This window comes from Microtus ochrogaster, chromosome 7, assembly GCF_000317375.1.
Source record: "Microtus ochrogaster isolate Prairie Vole_2 chromosome 7, MicOch1.0, whole genome shotgun sequence".
Classification (NCBI taxonomy): domain Eukaryota; kingdom Metazoa; phylum Chordata; class Mammalia; order Rodentia; family Cricetidae; genus Microtus; species Microtus ochrogaster.
This window is the reverse complement of record NC_022014.1, coordinates 23,349,074-23,364,843: the sequence shown is the minus strand read 5'-3', so window position 1 is coordinate 23,364,843 and position 15,770 is coordinate 23,349,074. Positions and strand designations below refer to the sequence as shown.

General features: G+C 45.7%; 2 protein-coding genes across 4 annotated transcripts in view; one reads left to right on the top strand and one right to left on the bottom strand.

The window, feature by feature from the left end:
- Positions 1-3,964, top strand: part of Ywhae (tyrosine 3-monooxygenase/tryptophan 5-monooxygenase activation protein epsilon) — a 37,278-nt gene extending 33,314 nt beyond the window's left edge. Inside the window, exon 6 of one of the 2 annotated variants that reach the window (XM_005349534.2) lies at positions 2,959-3,964. In XM_005349534.2, coding sequence (XP_005349591.1) covers positions 2,959-3,011 — 53 coding nt within the window. In that variant the 3' untranslated portion in view covers positions 3,012-3,964. The remainder of the gene's footprint in view (positions 1-2,958) is intronic. The other variant, XM_026780248.1, reaches the window with a different exon arrangement.
- Positions 3,965-8,700: 4,736 nt separating this feature from the next.
- Doc2b (double C2 domain beta) overlaps positions 8,701-15,770 on the bottom strand; it is a 30,856-nt gene continuing 23,786 nt past the window's right edge. Inside the window, exons 8-10 of one of the 2 annotated variants that reach the window (XR_001228975.2) lie at positions 14,862-14,958; positions 13,510-14,429; positions 8,701-13,418 (exon numbers count right to left, since the gene is read on the bottom strand). Coding sequence is in view for 1 of the 2 variants with exons in the window: in XM_005349533.3 (XP_005349590.1) it covers positions 14,293-14,429; positions 14,862-14,958 (234 nt within the window). In the remaining variant the exon portion in view is untranslated. Of the gene's footprint in view, positions 14,430-14,861; positions 14,959-15,770 lie in introns of both variants that reach the window. The other variant, XM_005349533.3, reaches the window with a different exon arrangement.

Below are 15,770 nucleotides of genomic sequence, written 5' to 3'. Positions count from 1 at the left end.
TTTTTTTTTTTTTTTTTTTTTTTTGAGACGGGGATTTCCTCTAGCTTTGGAGCCTGTCCTTGAACTAGATCTCGTAGATCAGTCTGGTCACAAACTGATTCGCCTGCCTCTGCCTCCCGAGTGCTGGGATTAAAGGCGTGCACCACCACCGCTCAGCTCATGTTTACAATTTTACAGACAGTTCTTCAGTTGTTCTGAGGGTGTACATGTGGAAATACTTCTGTTGAGGGATTAGCAGTTTTCTAGCATTCAATTTAAGTTCAAGTACTTTTTGTTGAATTTTTGTTTCAAGGCAGGGTTTCCTTGGCTGGCCTGGAACTCAGAGATCCACCTACCTTTGCCTCCCCTCAAGTGCTGGGATTAAAGCTGGCTAAAGCTAGAGCCCTTTTATTTTACTGCTGGTCATGAAAATTAGCGTCATTAAATGTTTGAATTGAGGACATCTAATGATGTGTATGTTTTACTTCTTTTGTGTCTTTTTCCTGTAGCGTATGCTAATGACTGGTCTAATTTATTGGGATATAATTTTTTTGTTTTATGTTATGAGTGTTTTGCCTGTGTGTATGTGTGTGTACTACATGCTTACTTGCCCGCCTGGTACCTGCAGAGGCCAAAAGAGGGTGTCAGATCACTGGGAACTTGAGTTACACATAGCTATTATGAGCCACCACATGGGTGCTGAGAACTGAACCCATGTCCTGCAAGAACAGCCAGTGTTAAGTGCTGAGCTGTCTCATCAGCCCAGTGAGATAATTCCTTTAAAAAATGTGTGTGTGTGTGCACGCACATGTGTATGCTGCATTACATTATGAAGCACAGCAATTCTTTAGTGAGGTCACACTGCAAGAATGACTGTTTCATAGAGGAAATGTGTTTGCTCTACTTGCTCCTTTTCTTCCTCTAGGCAAAAAAAAAAAAAATATCTGTGGGCCTTTCCCCAATTTATAAGCCTCCAGAGGTTTTTTAGGAGTAAAGGAAACAACTGGACAGGTTAATTCTTGAGTTTATTCATGTAGAAAGACCAGAGCTGACTCCTGGGATGTTTCCTTTGTCCTGTTTTGGTTTGCTTTTCTGTAATGTGCTTTCATCTGATTGCTCTCCCTCCCTCTCTTCTTGACTGTAGATTCCTAAAGGAAAACCCAACTCTTCTTCCTTTAAAACTACTTTGTAAGTCATTGCTGTGGTGCAGGGAGCTCTGCTTTTAGTTTGGTTCTCACTGATGATGCTTGCCTGTTTCCACCTGTCCTTAGAGACTCACCCGATTATGTTCTCAGGTGCTAAGTCTGGAGACGGCCGTGGCCTGCTACCTGCCTTGTCTACTTGGGTGTGCCTTATATATGCAGTGACTTTCATGACTTGTGGCTGAGACTCTTGCCATGTCTGCAAGTTGCTTGTGTGTGTTCCTGTGGTCTCTTAGCATACTTGCCACTTGTTCCTTTTGCAAATGAGAGAAAACATGCAAGCTCCTGAGCTTGGATGTACTCCTCTGGAGAGTTAGCTTCCCTCCATTCTTTCCTAGGAGATGGATATGTTTGTTTTTGCATGTCTTTTCTATCTTTGATTTTTCAAGACAGGGTTTCTCTGTAGCTTTGGAGCCTGTCCTGAAACTACCTCTGTAGACTAGGCTGGCCTCGAACTCACAGAGATCCGCCTGCCTCTGCCTCCCGAGTGCTGGGATTAAAGGTGTGCGCCACCACCGCCCGCCCGTTTTTTCTATCTTACTAGTTAAATCCTCCATGTGCTTTAAGTAACTTCTATTTTTGAGACAGCGTCTTAAGGCCTTGAACCTTTGTGCTGTGATAAAGACCTGACTTGTTAATCACATGTCAATGTCAGATTTCCTTACAAGAAGAATGTTTGTAGCTCTTTACTTGATGTTTATTGCTGTGGTGGTGCATCAGACTGTTTAAAAGTTGATCTTAGTATAAATGCTATCTAAGCCATTTCTATTGTTAGGTGCTTTTTTTTAATGGTTTGGTAGCACTTTAAATATTGGTTTAGTAGTAGTTAACTGTGTGGTTATGTATTCTTATTTTTATGTGTTGCTAGGGATTGGACGTAGAGCCTTATGCATGCTAAGTACATGCTATATACCCTACCTTCTGGTTAATTGAGTGGTTATATTTTTTTTGCTCAAACTTGTAATTCTCCATATTAAAATATACAACAAAATATAATTTTTATCAGTTGAATCATTTTTTAACAAGCTTTGCATGTTTCCTTAACTATGGCTGACTTGATTAATGCTTATAAGTAGGTAGGTGACCCTCCAGTGAATAAACTTGACTTTCTCTTGCATGCCATAGTGCAGTTGAAACTTGGCAGGCTAATTGTCTTGTCCAAAGAGTAAAGAGAAATAGCCTGAGAGCTGGTCCAAATGCCCTTCTGTAATAACCTCAGTGACCGAGTGGTTTACTCTGAAGAAAAGACTCCACCGTGCAGCCTATCTGGCCACCATACAGAGAAATAGCCCAACACAGTAGCACATCTTCCCAGACACTGTAGAACCACTGTGGTCGTGCTCGCTTTTATTCCCTAGAAGGATAGCTTGTGGGTAGATGGCCCCTCCTCTTGCTCCCTGCCTCCCCAGATAAAAAGCAAAATGCTGTTGCTTTTTGAAGAGGCAAGGTTATTGAGAAAGAAAAGAGTATTTGGCCCAAGAAACACACAAAGGCCTGCAGTTCATTTTAAGAGTATTCTTTCTGCTGTGTATTCTTGAAGAGCTTATTTAACAGAGACATTTGATTTCTTTGCCTTTAAAAGTTTTAATTTTATCACCCTCTAACACTTGACTGTTTCAGGACTGGTTGGTGGTTGGCAGCTCTTGGTTTAAGCCCCTCAGATGTGAGGTTAGAAGATCTCTGCCTGGCCAAGTTTGCTAACAGTTGTAGTGAAACTACAAACCTTTAGCTTGACAGTGTGTGACAGTGTGAAGTAATTGTGCCTTGTTCCTTACAGGTGAAGAGCAGAACAAAGAAGCGCTGCAGGATGTGGAAGATGAAAATCAGTGAGACGTACTAAAGCCAACAAGAGAACACATCTCTGATCACCCTCCCTCCCCACCCTCTCCTTGGAAAGTTCCCCATTGTCACTGAGAACCACCAAATTTGACTTTCACATTTGGTCTCAGAATTTAGGTTCCTGCCCTGTTGTTTTTCTTTCTTCCTCTTTTTTTTCTCCCCTCCCCTTTTTTTTAAACAAACAAACAGTTTTCAGAAGTTCTTAAAGGCAAGAGTGAATTTCTGTGGATTTTACTGGTCCCAGCTTTTAGGTTCTTTACGACACTAACAGGACTGCATAGAGGCTTTTTCAGCATTACTGTATTGTCTCCAGCCACACGGGCAAGATCATCAATAGAAATGGAAATGACATTTGAAAGCCATTAGACTTCTAGGTGATGCATCTAAGAAAGATTAATCACATGATAGAGGCGCATATGTGCTGTCATTTTTCCTTTTTTAATTGTTTAAATTGAATTTTATACCAATGTTTAAACTTAATTGGATATTAGCTTGAGATGTTTTGGGGGAGTTTGTTATAATGGTTTTGCTGTCAAATGTGTTTGGAACTCTGCTGAAGTGTTGCTGAAAGGCATGGTGCTGGTAACAGTTCAACAATCCGTGGCTGCTCATTCTTGCCGACTCCCCCCCTCTGAAGCAGGTTAGCATTGAAGGTGGTATGGAAGCCTGCATGCGTGTTCAACTCTCTTCCTTTTCCCTCGCTCCTTAGCCTCCTTCCCTCTTCCTCCTCTTCCGCTCGCTCAACCTCTTTTGTTCAGTATGTGTAACTTGAAGCTAATTTGTACTACTGGATGTCTGACTGGAGCCACAGATGCAGCATCTGTATTGTTCTTACTGAAACACAGCATGGAATTAACATTAAACTTAAATAAAACAAACCTAAATTAAAAATGCCAAATATATTACGCCTCCATCCTTTATACTTCTAAAATAAAATCTCTAGTCCAAACATACTTGACATTATTGTTTGTCTGAATGTGAAAACAGTCCCCATTTTATCTTCCATAAATCATTTGTTTCCCAATGATCTGTATTTGGGGCACGGGGAAACTGCTTGTAATGTGTTGAACAGCCAAGTCAGTAGATTACATGTCCTGTCTTTGAAACCAGTTAGCAACATAGTATTTATGTTTGTTTATCATTAAAGTATAACAATCATTTAACACAGGTGTAGCTATGTATCATTTTCTATTGTGTAATTTTGAGTTATACAACCAGATAGGTTCAACATGTCAATAATCCTCTTTGGTCTAAAGGAAAATTACACTTTATCGCTGAAAAAACTAGTGGCAAGAGCAGAGTGATTGAATCCCCTGTTAGTGTTGGCCTTAGCAGAAACATTTACAGCATGTGCATAGTTCAGAGACAGTGTATGTGGTAGTGTGTTGATACTTTGGTCTCCTTTAACATTGTCGAATGCCTGAGTTCCTAAGAACAACTCACAAAGTGGATCCAGTTTTGGCGTCTTTTAGGTGCTGCAGTAAGCAATGTTGAGTGTTTGCATGGGTCACATGGTGTGTTTGTAAATATCCTGAGAAAACATACCTTTTGTAGTGTTAAGTGTTTAAAGAATTTCCAATTAGGAAACACTCCCCACAGTTCACTTTTTCTGAAGTGTCATGCAGTGTACTCCAGTTATTATTTAATGGATGATGAGGCCTAGCCTAGTACCACAGATCAGCTAACGCAACGGTCCCATCCTGCCCCAGCCAAATTGTTAGGATTTTAAGCATGCACATAGCCAGATTTTAGTTTTATCACCAGGACATGCCAGCAGTTCTTTTGATTTTGTGAATTCTATTTCCATAAGGTATCGTTTTTCAGATGATTGATCACTATCTATAGCCAGCATATGGTTTCCAGGCACTTAAGGCCCAAGTCAAGAAAGTCATAAAGCCTTGTGACAGTTTATGGCACTTGGGTAATGCAGGTGTTAATGCTTACTTGACTCCTGGACTTGATCTAAACAATGGAGACAGGGTTGGATATAGCAGGAGGCTGCTTGTTTGTTTCCCAGCCACCCAGACTTCCGAAATAATCACACAGAATTTTATCTTTTATCATAACTAAGGAAAAGTAACTATTCAACTCCATTAAAGACTCTAGAAGGATATAATATTACCTGAGTAAACAAGTACATTGTAAGCAACTTCCCAAACTCCAGGACAGTCACCCAAATTTCTTCTGTAATGTTGCAGGCATCCATCTCCAAGCCTATAGGCCCATAGTATCTGGCAGACTTTTCCACGAAGCAGGAAATTTCAAAGACAGTTCCACCTATATTGGCAATTTGTCAGTCACTTTCTTCTGAAGGACTGCCTCACCTTTAGGCAACTATAGCAGTCATTTTTCTATGGGTCCTGCATGTCCACTTTATCAAGCAGTCCAGACGAGCAGTTTCTTGCCCAAATGGCTAACCAACTCCATAAGGAGCATCCTTGATGCCCATCATCCTCTTGAAATAGATTTGTGTGTCTCATTGTCATCATGTAAAGTCCTAGTGCTTAAACATTTTAGATACCATATTCTGAAGGTCTTTGAAAGATTTGAAGAATTCCTATATCTAACTGAAATTATATCTAAATAAACCTAACATGACAAGCTTGACTATTATAGATTACTATTAACTTATATTTTTAAATTATACATTACATTTTTAAATGAGCTGTACAAACAATACCTTAAGAGCAGAAATAAACATAGAACAAAGTTGATCTTAAATTTGTATCAGTAAGCCCAACAGTGGTGGCACACGCCTTTAATTTTAGCACTTGGGAGGCAGAGGCTGGGGGATCTCTGAGTTTGAGGCCAGCCTGGTCTACAAGAGCTAGTTCTAGGACAGGCTCCAAAATTACAGAGAACCCCTGTCTCGAAAAAACAAAACAAAAAAAAGGGCTGGAGATATGGCTCAGTGGTTAAGAGCAGTTATTGCTCTTCCAGAGGACATGGGTTCAATTCCCAGCACCCACATGGCAGCTCGGAACTGTCTGAAAATGCAGTTCCACAAGATCGGACACCTTCACACCAATGTACATAAAATAAAGTTAAATTTAAAAAAAATTAAAAAATTCTATCAGCCGGGCAGTGGTGGCGCACGCCTTTAATCCCAGCACTTGGGAGGCAGAGGCAGGCGGATCTCTTGAGTTCGAGACCAGCCTGGTCTACAGAGCTAGTTCCGGGACAGGCTCCAAAGCCACAGAGAAACCGTCTCGAAAAACCAAAAAAAAAAAAAAAAAAAAAAAAAAAATTCTATCAGTAAACTAAGATCCATACTGATGTGAATCTGTAGCATATCCTCCTTTAAATGTAAACAATCATTTAGGGAATTTGGGCATAGTTCTTTCCAAACTGCTTTCTGCTTTTTGTTGGGCAAAGTATTTTCAGGGGTTTTCATGGTGACCTTTCGGGGGGGTCTTGGTCCATTAAACCACATTAGTTTGGGATTAATCCATGGGTTTTCATCTGTGGAAACAAAAGCAGACCCTCTTCCAAAGCAACATACCTTATATTTAAATTCTAAAGTCAAGATACCTTTATGTTGGTTTAACTTAGCAGTCCATACAATGTTTCTTGTACGTTTGTCTCTTGTTACATAGCTCTTTAACAGTCAAAAAATTCAAAGAAAACATAAACAATACAGCCTCTGTGTATATTCCATCTTTATGTGGCTTATTTTTCTTAGTCTGTTTTTCTATAAGTTTGATATTTATTTACTCCTTTAATCTGTTTATACTTTCATATTACATTTACTATCTCTTTACTCTTTTCTCTCTCCCAAGCATTTTTAAAACACTGTGTCTTGTTTAGAAGTCATTTATGTCTAAATCTGTCCTATTGTGCATCTGAAATTTTTTTCTGTCCAGGAGCGCTTCTAAAAATGTTAAGTGGCTAAGCATTGTTACTAAGACTAAGGCTTCTTTGCCTTTTGGTTCTGCCCAGTTCACCACGGGCAGAGGTCTGTTTAGCTGAGCCATGCTCACAGCCCCATTTTCAGGCACACAGGGTCTATGTTGCCATTAAGCAAGTAGCACTCCACTCACCCCATTTAAAAGCTTTGTAGCTGGACCTCCCAAAAGTCAGAGTGTGCTAGCAGCATAGCCCAAGAAGCTGCCATTTCACAACCACCATGCGGTTTTTTGGTTTTGCCACCGCAGAGTCAAGAAGACCTCTCTTAAAGGAGTTGTGGCATGCTCCAGCAAGCAGAGCCTATCTGAAAAAAAAAATGCAGCTAAACTTTTTCAGTGTCTAGAATTCCTTTCCAAGCCCTCTCAGGTTTTATGTGGATTTAGCTAGCACACATTGGAGCGCCAATCTGTAGTAGGAGGCTGCTTGTTCATTTCCCAGCCACCCAGGCTCCCAAGATAATTACACAGAAACTATATTATTTAAATCACTGATTGGCCAATCACTTAAGCATATTGCTAGCTAGCTCTTACATGTAAAATTAACCCATTCCCGTTATTTTATATTTTACCGCGAGGCTTGTGGCCTACCAGCAAGGTTCCAGCTGGCAGCTCATGTCTTTCTCTCTGGCCCCTACATGTCATCTTCTGACTCTGCCTTCTTTCTCCCAGCATTGTTTAGTTTTCCCGGCCTAGGCTCTACTCTACCCTATCACAGGCCAAGGCAGCAGCAGCTTCTTTTTTTTTTTTTTAAAGATTTTATTTATTATGTATACAGTGTTTTGTCTGCATGTCCGCATGTACACCTGCAGGTCAGAAGAGGGCACCAGATCTCATAGATGGTTGTGAGCCACCATGTGGTTGCTGGGTCTTAAACTCAGGACCTCTGGAAGAGCAGACACTGCTCTTAACCTCTGAGCCATCTCTCCAGCCCCAGCTTCTTTATTCATTAATCAATAAAAGCACAGGACTTCCCACACCGGTTGGAAAAATGGCCCAGTGATTAAGAACACCCACTGTTGCCTGTAATTGCAGTTCCAGCAGATCTGACATCCACAAACGCCGGTAACACGTGGTGTGCACACTTTTTTTTTAAAAAAAAAATGGTGAATCTTTAAAAATTCAAACTGAGGCTGGGTGGTGGTGGTATATGCCTTTGATCCATGGCACCTGGGCGGTAGAGTCAGGTAGATACCTCTTGAGTTTGAGGCCAGCCTGGTCTACACAGAAACCCTGTCTCAAAAGCCAAAACAAAACTCTTGAGGATATCCATTCCTAGCCCCGAGAGCCTGCACCTCCTTTAAGGTAGCCCCCCCCCCCCCGCAACAGTCCATTAGGGTGAAGTAATGTCTAATTTTGCTCATGTACTTGGGCTGACCTGGGAATTCAGCTAAGAATGACTTTCAACTTCCTGCCTCCAAGGTGCTGGGAGTACAGGTGTGTGCCATCACACTCTGGTATAGGTAGTGCTGAGGATAAAACCTGGAGTTTGCAAACCGGGCAGTACTGTACCAATCAGGCCTCCCCCAAGCTTGGCCATTGTCCATCCTGTGTAGCCTCCATGTAGTAAGCAAGCATAAAAGATTCATAAACATTAACGTTTCCTGCTTTGTCTTTTTCATGACAGGGTTTCTTTCTATACCCCTGTTAGGTATAGAAACTGGCTGTTAGGATGGAACTGGATCTGTAACCCAGACTGGCCTTTAAATTAGGAAATTCTCCTGCCTCTGCCTTCCAAGTACTGGGATTAAAGGCATGTGCTGCCACCACCTGGCCAAGTTTGTTTTTAAGTTTTATGTGTATGGGTGTTTCTCCCCCATGTATGTACATGTAGCAGGTATATCCCTGTTGCTCACACAAGCCTGAGGGAGTCTAATTGATCCCTTGGAACTGGAGTTACAGACAGTTGTGAACTTCCATGTGGTTGCCAGACATCAGGTTCTCTGTAAGAACAAGTTCTCTAAACTGCTGTAACATCTCCAGCCCTTCAAGAGCATTTCCAAGCAAATGTGATGAGAAAAAAACAACTTGTCTAGCACTTCAGGAAGTTGGAGCAAGGATTCTGAGTCAAAGGCCAGCTTCAGCTACATAGTGAATGGAAGGCCAGCCTTTATTACGAGACCACAGAGAAATCTAAGGTATTATGAAGTCGAGGAGAGTAGGTTCAGATTTTTTAGATCTCTATCAGATGTTGAAAGATGGGCAAGCAGGAAGGCTGTGAAGGCGCCTGAACCAAGGATAGTTGTTATCTCCACTGCTTTGATCTGGGCTGCAAAGGGTGCCACCCAAGCTCTTGGTTTAGTAGTGTTCTCTGAACACTGGGTTCAGTAAAAAGAATGTAACTCCTACATTTATGTGTCTATTGGTGCTTTGTCAGGTTTGTCTGTGTCCACCATGTGTGTGCAGTGCCCACAGAGGCCAGAAGAGTTGGATTCCTGGAGCAGGGAACTTAAGTCACCTGGAAGAGCAGCCAGAGGCCCGGTTTTATCATTTTGTTTTGAGACAGGGTCCTGTTATGCAGCATTAGATGGTCTCGCAATTCAGTTTGTAGACCAGGCTGACCTTTAATTCCTGCCTTAATCCTGAGTGTTAAGATTAAAGGTATATTCCTCTGTGCCCAGCAGTCCTGCTTTAAAAATATGTGTGTGGTGTTTTTCTACATATATGTATGTTTATGTGCCACATGCATGCAGTCCCTGCGGAGAACATCACCATTAGAACTGGAGCTCGATGGCTGTGAGCTCTCAGGTAGATTCAAACTACAGAAGAGCAGCCAGTGCTCGCAACCCTGGAACCGTCCCCAGCCCCCTTCTCTTCAGAGGTGTTCTGGTGATCAAACATGACCTTGGGTTCTCTTTACCAACTGAGCAACCTCCTGTCCAAAAATTATATATAAAAACATACTACACAAACTGGAGAGTTGAACAAACACACTCGAATGTTGAATCACTGAAAATTTAGAGGTTACTGAAATCTAATTAAAAAAAAAAAAAGCACGCCAAACCTTATGGGGCACAATGAAAGCATTGCACCGGGATGTTCATGTTACATGATGCAGCAGGGGCAAACCCACAGGAGAGATGAGGGTCGTGGCCCCTAAGTGGAAGTAGGAAAACAGGAAGAGTCCAGGAAATGTAGCTTTTTGAGACAAGATCTGAAATCTTTAGTCAAATTCATGACAGACATGAACTACCATGTCTGTCCAGGTTTTAATAAAGCACACAGCCTTGCCCGTGGTCCTCTGCCCTCATTCCCTGCCCATTCCACTTGGTCTCATTGGGCTCCTTGAAGTTCCCTAGCATACCAGGCCTCATTCAAGAGGCCACACCTGTTCCCTCCACCTGGTACATGCCCCTCAAGTATTCTGTCATCAGTGCCCTCTCAAGTCAATCAGAGCCATCTGTGAAGGTCACATGATCTTTCTAGGTACTTAGCATTAATGCTGATCCTGGCTGCAGCGTTTCCTGAGATCTGGACTTGAACTCTTGTCTGTGTGGTTTGCAGAAGCATTTTAACTTGTTTATTAAAAAACTTTATTGTGTGTGGAAGTGAGGGAGAGGAAAAAGAGGGAGGGGGAAGGGAGGGCAGTAGAGAGAGCATACTAGCTGGCTCGGGTGTGGGAGGTCAAAGGATAACTTTTCTGTTCTCAACCTCAGCCTCGATCAGAGCCTCTCGTTTCTCAGGTGTCCGTTCATTCCAGGTTAGTTGGCAGGAAGGCTCTGGCCAGTTCTCCAACTCTATCTCCCATCTGGCCCCAGGAGTTGTGGGGATTATTAATTTGTCACATCATTTATTTTTATTTTTTTTTTGAGAAAGGGTCTTAACTATGTAGCCTTGGCTGTCCTGGAAGTGGATGTATAGACCAGACTGGCCTCAAACTCAGAAATCGTTCTGCCTCAGCTTGTCAATGCTGGGACTAAGGGCCGCACCACATCAAACAATATCTTACCTTTTTTGTTGTTGTTGTTGTTTTTGAGACAGCATTTCTCTGTGTAGCCCTGGCTGTCCCGAAACTCCCTCTATAGCCCACGCTGGCCTCTTCTTCCAGAATGCTGGGATTAAAGGCATAGGACACCACCTCCCTGCCACCGCTGTCCAGCTTCATCTTGCCTTTTTGATTTGGGTTCCTGGAATCAACACTTAGGTCCTAAAGCTTGTGTGGCAAGTGCATCTGATCAGCCCCGTATATTCGAATTTCAGAGTCTCGGTTTCCTCATTCATAACTTGGGAGCCTGTTTCATAATGAATCTCAGTGAGGAGTAAATGAGGGGCAGGAGGATCACCATAAGTTGGATACTAGCCTGGTTTACAAGTGAGACCATTTCAAAAAACAGAGTACATGCAACATGTAAACCCCAGTTGCCTTTCGCTTGTGCCCTCCAGATCTTACAAGGAGTCCCCCCGGGGCTAGTGCGATCGCAGTACAACGTTCCCATTTACTTTGAATTATATATCGTTTTAAATATTAACAAATAAGACTTAAAAAGGACACCTTCGGGAAGGTCAGATGAAAGTACAAAAATTGTGTCTTGGAGCTGCAGTTTGAGGATGTACTCTGCAGCCGTCACGTGGTAGCAAAACCGTAAGCAGTGTACGAGTCCGCGTCGACGACAGCCGGAGTCCATGCATCGGGAGGTTCACTTGGCTGGAGGACAAAAGGGCCAGACATGCTTGGCCCAGGCTCGACTGGTAGGCCGGCCGCGGAGGTGCAGCTCCTCGTTCTCGCCACTAGAGGTCAGGAGGTCACCGCCTCAGGCTTGGAAGACGGGCCCGTTTGGGGATTGGCTAATGGTGACGGTGAGCCCCACCAGGATGAGAGGTGGAAGCCGAGCTTCGGGAGACGCCCTGGTTACTGACCCGACTTTGGAATGACCTTTGTTTTTGGTATCAAATTTCCTCTCTGCAACGCTGATGGACCAGAAGCAAGAAACCCGTTTGGGGTGAAAGGATGAGCTGATTCCGAACTTCTCAAAGGGCTTTCCTTTAACACAGATGGAATGACCCAGGGATTTGGAAGTACTCCAGAGCCACGGGAAACTTCCATCACTTTAGTGGGCTCCTGCTTGGGCACTCACACGTGAGCAAATTGGGTAGAAGCCCCATCTCCCACCCTGTCTGTTCCTGGGGTTCACAAGGACCTTCTCTGAAGCTCAAGCCTCCCTATTCCTGGGACAACAGAGGGATCCAGGTTCTTCCACCTGAGCCCTGTTCTCTTGCTGGGCCCCAGTCACCTCATGCCTAGTAAACACTTCTGCATCTTCAGGAGGCTGCAGGCTCCTTTCAGAACAGGGCTTCCCAAAGGGCAAATACTGAATTACTCAGAGCTCAACCAGGTGCGTTGAACACCTTCCTCGGGCCCCCATAAGCTCCGGTTTTTAGCTGTGTGGGGAAACCGGCAGCCTCGACACTAAGTCCCTTGAACTGGGGGCAGGGCAGCTGAGTTCCAGGGCTTGGCTCTGGCAAACTCTAAATGGCACAGGTGATTTCAATACCAGCTAGAGGGCGAGGAGGCGGGTAAAAACAAGACTCCTCTGCAACAGACTTCAAGTCTCTGCGATTCAGCAGGGAAAGGAGCCTTACCCTCAAACAGTTAAAGGGTTTGGTGTTGTCTTGTTTCAGCTCCTCTCAGTTTGGTGGCCCTAGAAGTTTTTTCAACTTCTCTGAGGTCATTTCACTTATAAAATGGGCTGACCAAGCCACCCGCCACACAAGATGGTGAAGATTCAATAAGGTGCCTGCCAATTCTGTAACATAGGCAAAAACCTTTTCAAGAAGGAAACCCAGTCTCTATAAGCAACAGGTGGGTGCGTAGGGAATAGAGACCTATTTTCCCTGCCAAGTGGGGAAGGCTGGTGAGTGCTTGGGATTGGAATCGTGACCCGGAACCCTGGATCCTTATTTTAGCTGAAGGAAGGTGCTGGGCTTAGGGCAGGACATCTTCCCTCTCAGGACCCCCAAGCCTTGTTACCCAGAGATGGGTTGAGCAAAATGGGGCTTTGGAATGATGGTAGAACTCCTTAGTTCTTCGTCCCTTCTCTCTTCCTGGAGCCCTAGTTGGCAGGAGACATTTGGGGGCTTCAAGATTGAGATGTGTCCCACCCTATCCCAGAAAGTAAGGTCAGAGCTCTCAGCTCCGAAGGGCAGAAGCCCCACCCCCACCCCTTCCCCCAAACAAGGTTCTGTCTTCCACTGCTATTCCTGAAGGCAACCCACTGTCTTGATAGGTCCAGGATGCCTGCCATGGAGTCTTGAGGGACCCAACACCAGCCTGAGCTGTGGAGATGAGGAAGAGAGAGGTGGGTGTCTCTTTTCATGCTAGTAAAATTCCTTTCTCTTCTCCCTGAAGCTGAGGGAAAGAGACTTCTGCTGAGAACAGGAGCAGGGTGCATTGAGGCCCCTTGGGAACAAGATCAAATGGGAGAGCTTGGGTTTGAACAGTCAGCCTCAGTTTCCCTATAGTGCTTGTACACATCAAGCCTAGATCCTGCCTAAAAACCTAATGCTGCCCCAGACCAACCCCAAATCCCCACCCATGACTCCCTGTCCCAGTCCCGACACCTACCCCAGGCCTCCTACTCCCTAAAAACCTAATGCTGCCCCAGACCAACCCCAGGTCCCCACCCATGACCCTGTCCCAGTCCTGACACCTACCCCAGGCCTCCTGCTCTCTGTATTTGGCCTTCTCTTAGCTTCAGAGCCACAGCTGGCTTTTCCAGGCCATGCTGAGTCCTGACTCTCCCAAGATGCCCAGTCTGTCCTCACCCTCTGGCAGTCAGCGGTACCCACAGCCCCTGCAGACAACCGGCTGCTCCTGTATGCCTCAGCTCTTTGTGGTAATGTGTTCACCCAGATCCCCTGCTAGACAAGGACTCCTGCCCCAGGGGCTCGGACTCTTTCTGTCTGTCCATCGAAGCCTGGCGAGAGTAAGTTGGGAGCCCCAGTTGACTACATGGCCTGTCCTAGAGTCCTGGGCTCCATCTGCCCGTAGTCCTTCCCACCGGGGTCTCTAGGCAGCCAGAGCACCCCCACTTCTGTGCTTGCAGCATGTGTTCTGCCCCTTACCTCCCCAACATGTCCTCACCCTAGATAGCCCTTCTTCTGGGCGAAGCTGAGGGTGAGGACTTCTTCCAGCTCCAGCCCTCCTAGGCCCCAGGGGGTTGAAACAGGTCCAACGTGTCTTCCTGTCCCTGGGGGGGGGGGGGGACTGGATTCTCTGTGGCCTCCAAGCAGGGGCTGCAGTGGCTATGTCCGAGCAGACAACCTGGATCTTGCCCATTGTGAGGGCCACAGCCCTTAACGGCAGCTGAGAAAGCCCAGGGCAGGGCCTGTGTGGGCTGGGTGGCATGGGTGTGTAGCAGCAGATGGGGCAGTCAGTCGCTGAGCACAGCTCCCGGGAGCTCATTGGTGAGCGTGTGCCAACGCTCAATCCTTTTGTCCTTGTTCTTCAGACAGTCAAACCAGTGCTTCAGGCGCTCACCCTTGGCGTTGATACCCAGAACCACTCCGCCTGTGGAAGAGGCCGGGGCCACCAGGGACTCAGCAAGCCAGTGTCTGGGCCTCCCTCCTGCCCACCCGACCGAGTGGGCATATTCTTCCTCTGCCAGGGACCAGAGCAGTGTGGGGCAGGGTGCCATGACACATATTAGGGACGGAAACGGGAAGGGCTGCAGTGGCCCACTGTGCACCAATGTCACACCCACCAGAAGCTTGTGGTCACCTGGGCTCTGAGTTCAGCGCCAAGTGCCGATCACTCTCAGGTCCCCCACAAGTGGCTGTGAGCCCTTCCCAGGCCTCCTTCCCTCTCTGGGCCTGTCTCTTGTCACATGAGAACAGTTTGGAGAGTGTCTGAGGTCCTACTCACTAGGGGTAAGTGGTTCTTGGACCCATATCTGCCCAGAACAGGCACACGGCTAAGCAGCATTTCCCTTGTATTCCTTACCGATAAAATCATTGGATTTTCCAATGTCATAATCCCAGACAGTGACCTCCAGGGTCTTCTTGGCCAGGTCTCCATGCTTGATCTCATAACAGAACTCCTGCTGGCCAGAAGAGGGTGTTAGAGCCAAGATCACGTGGATGAGGGGTCTGTGACGTGCTGAAGGATGGCACTGGGCCAGTGTGGGATGCCCTCTGGCCAGTCTGCCCACTTCCGCCTGGTGGGAGACTAGCCAGGCCCGCCCTCCACTCACCTGCCCTTCTCTCCCAGAAGCTGCTCCCAGATGCTGCAAGAATGCTTGGCTGCAATTAATCGTCCAATAGAGTTTTTGTCATCCTTCCCTTGTCCCCTAGGGCTGGCCTTGCTATCTGCTCTTCCTGTGAATCCCTGACCGAGAGTGAGGCCTGAGGCACTCTGCCTTTCTTCTCAGTGAAGACCCCGAGATCTGTGTGCCGCCCTCTGCTCTGAGGACCTTCTCATCTACAAAGTTCAAGCTTGAGAACTTTGCAACTGATTTCCAAACAGAAACTGCAAAGAGTCCCACAGTATTTCGGTAAGTTTACGGCTGTCTGTTGACGGCATTCACAGCTGTCCTGCTGCACCTGCTGGGTGTCTTGAACCCTCACGTTCTACCTAAAGTGTCCTCCCATGTTCTCCACACCTCCCTTCCCATCCCTGTCATCTAGAAGGGAACCCAGGGGCTGCTCAACATTCTCTCTTTTCACCCCTACCTCTATCAACAAGACTTTTTAGAAGGTTCCTTTGTTCCATGAGCTTCCCCATTGCCGAGCAGTCTAGGGGAGCCTTACCCACCATAGCTGAGGAGCTTCCCCATCGCTGAACAGTCTAGGGGAGCCTTACCCACCATGGCTGAGGAGCTTCCCCATTGCCAAGCAGTCTAGGGGAGCCTTA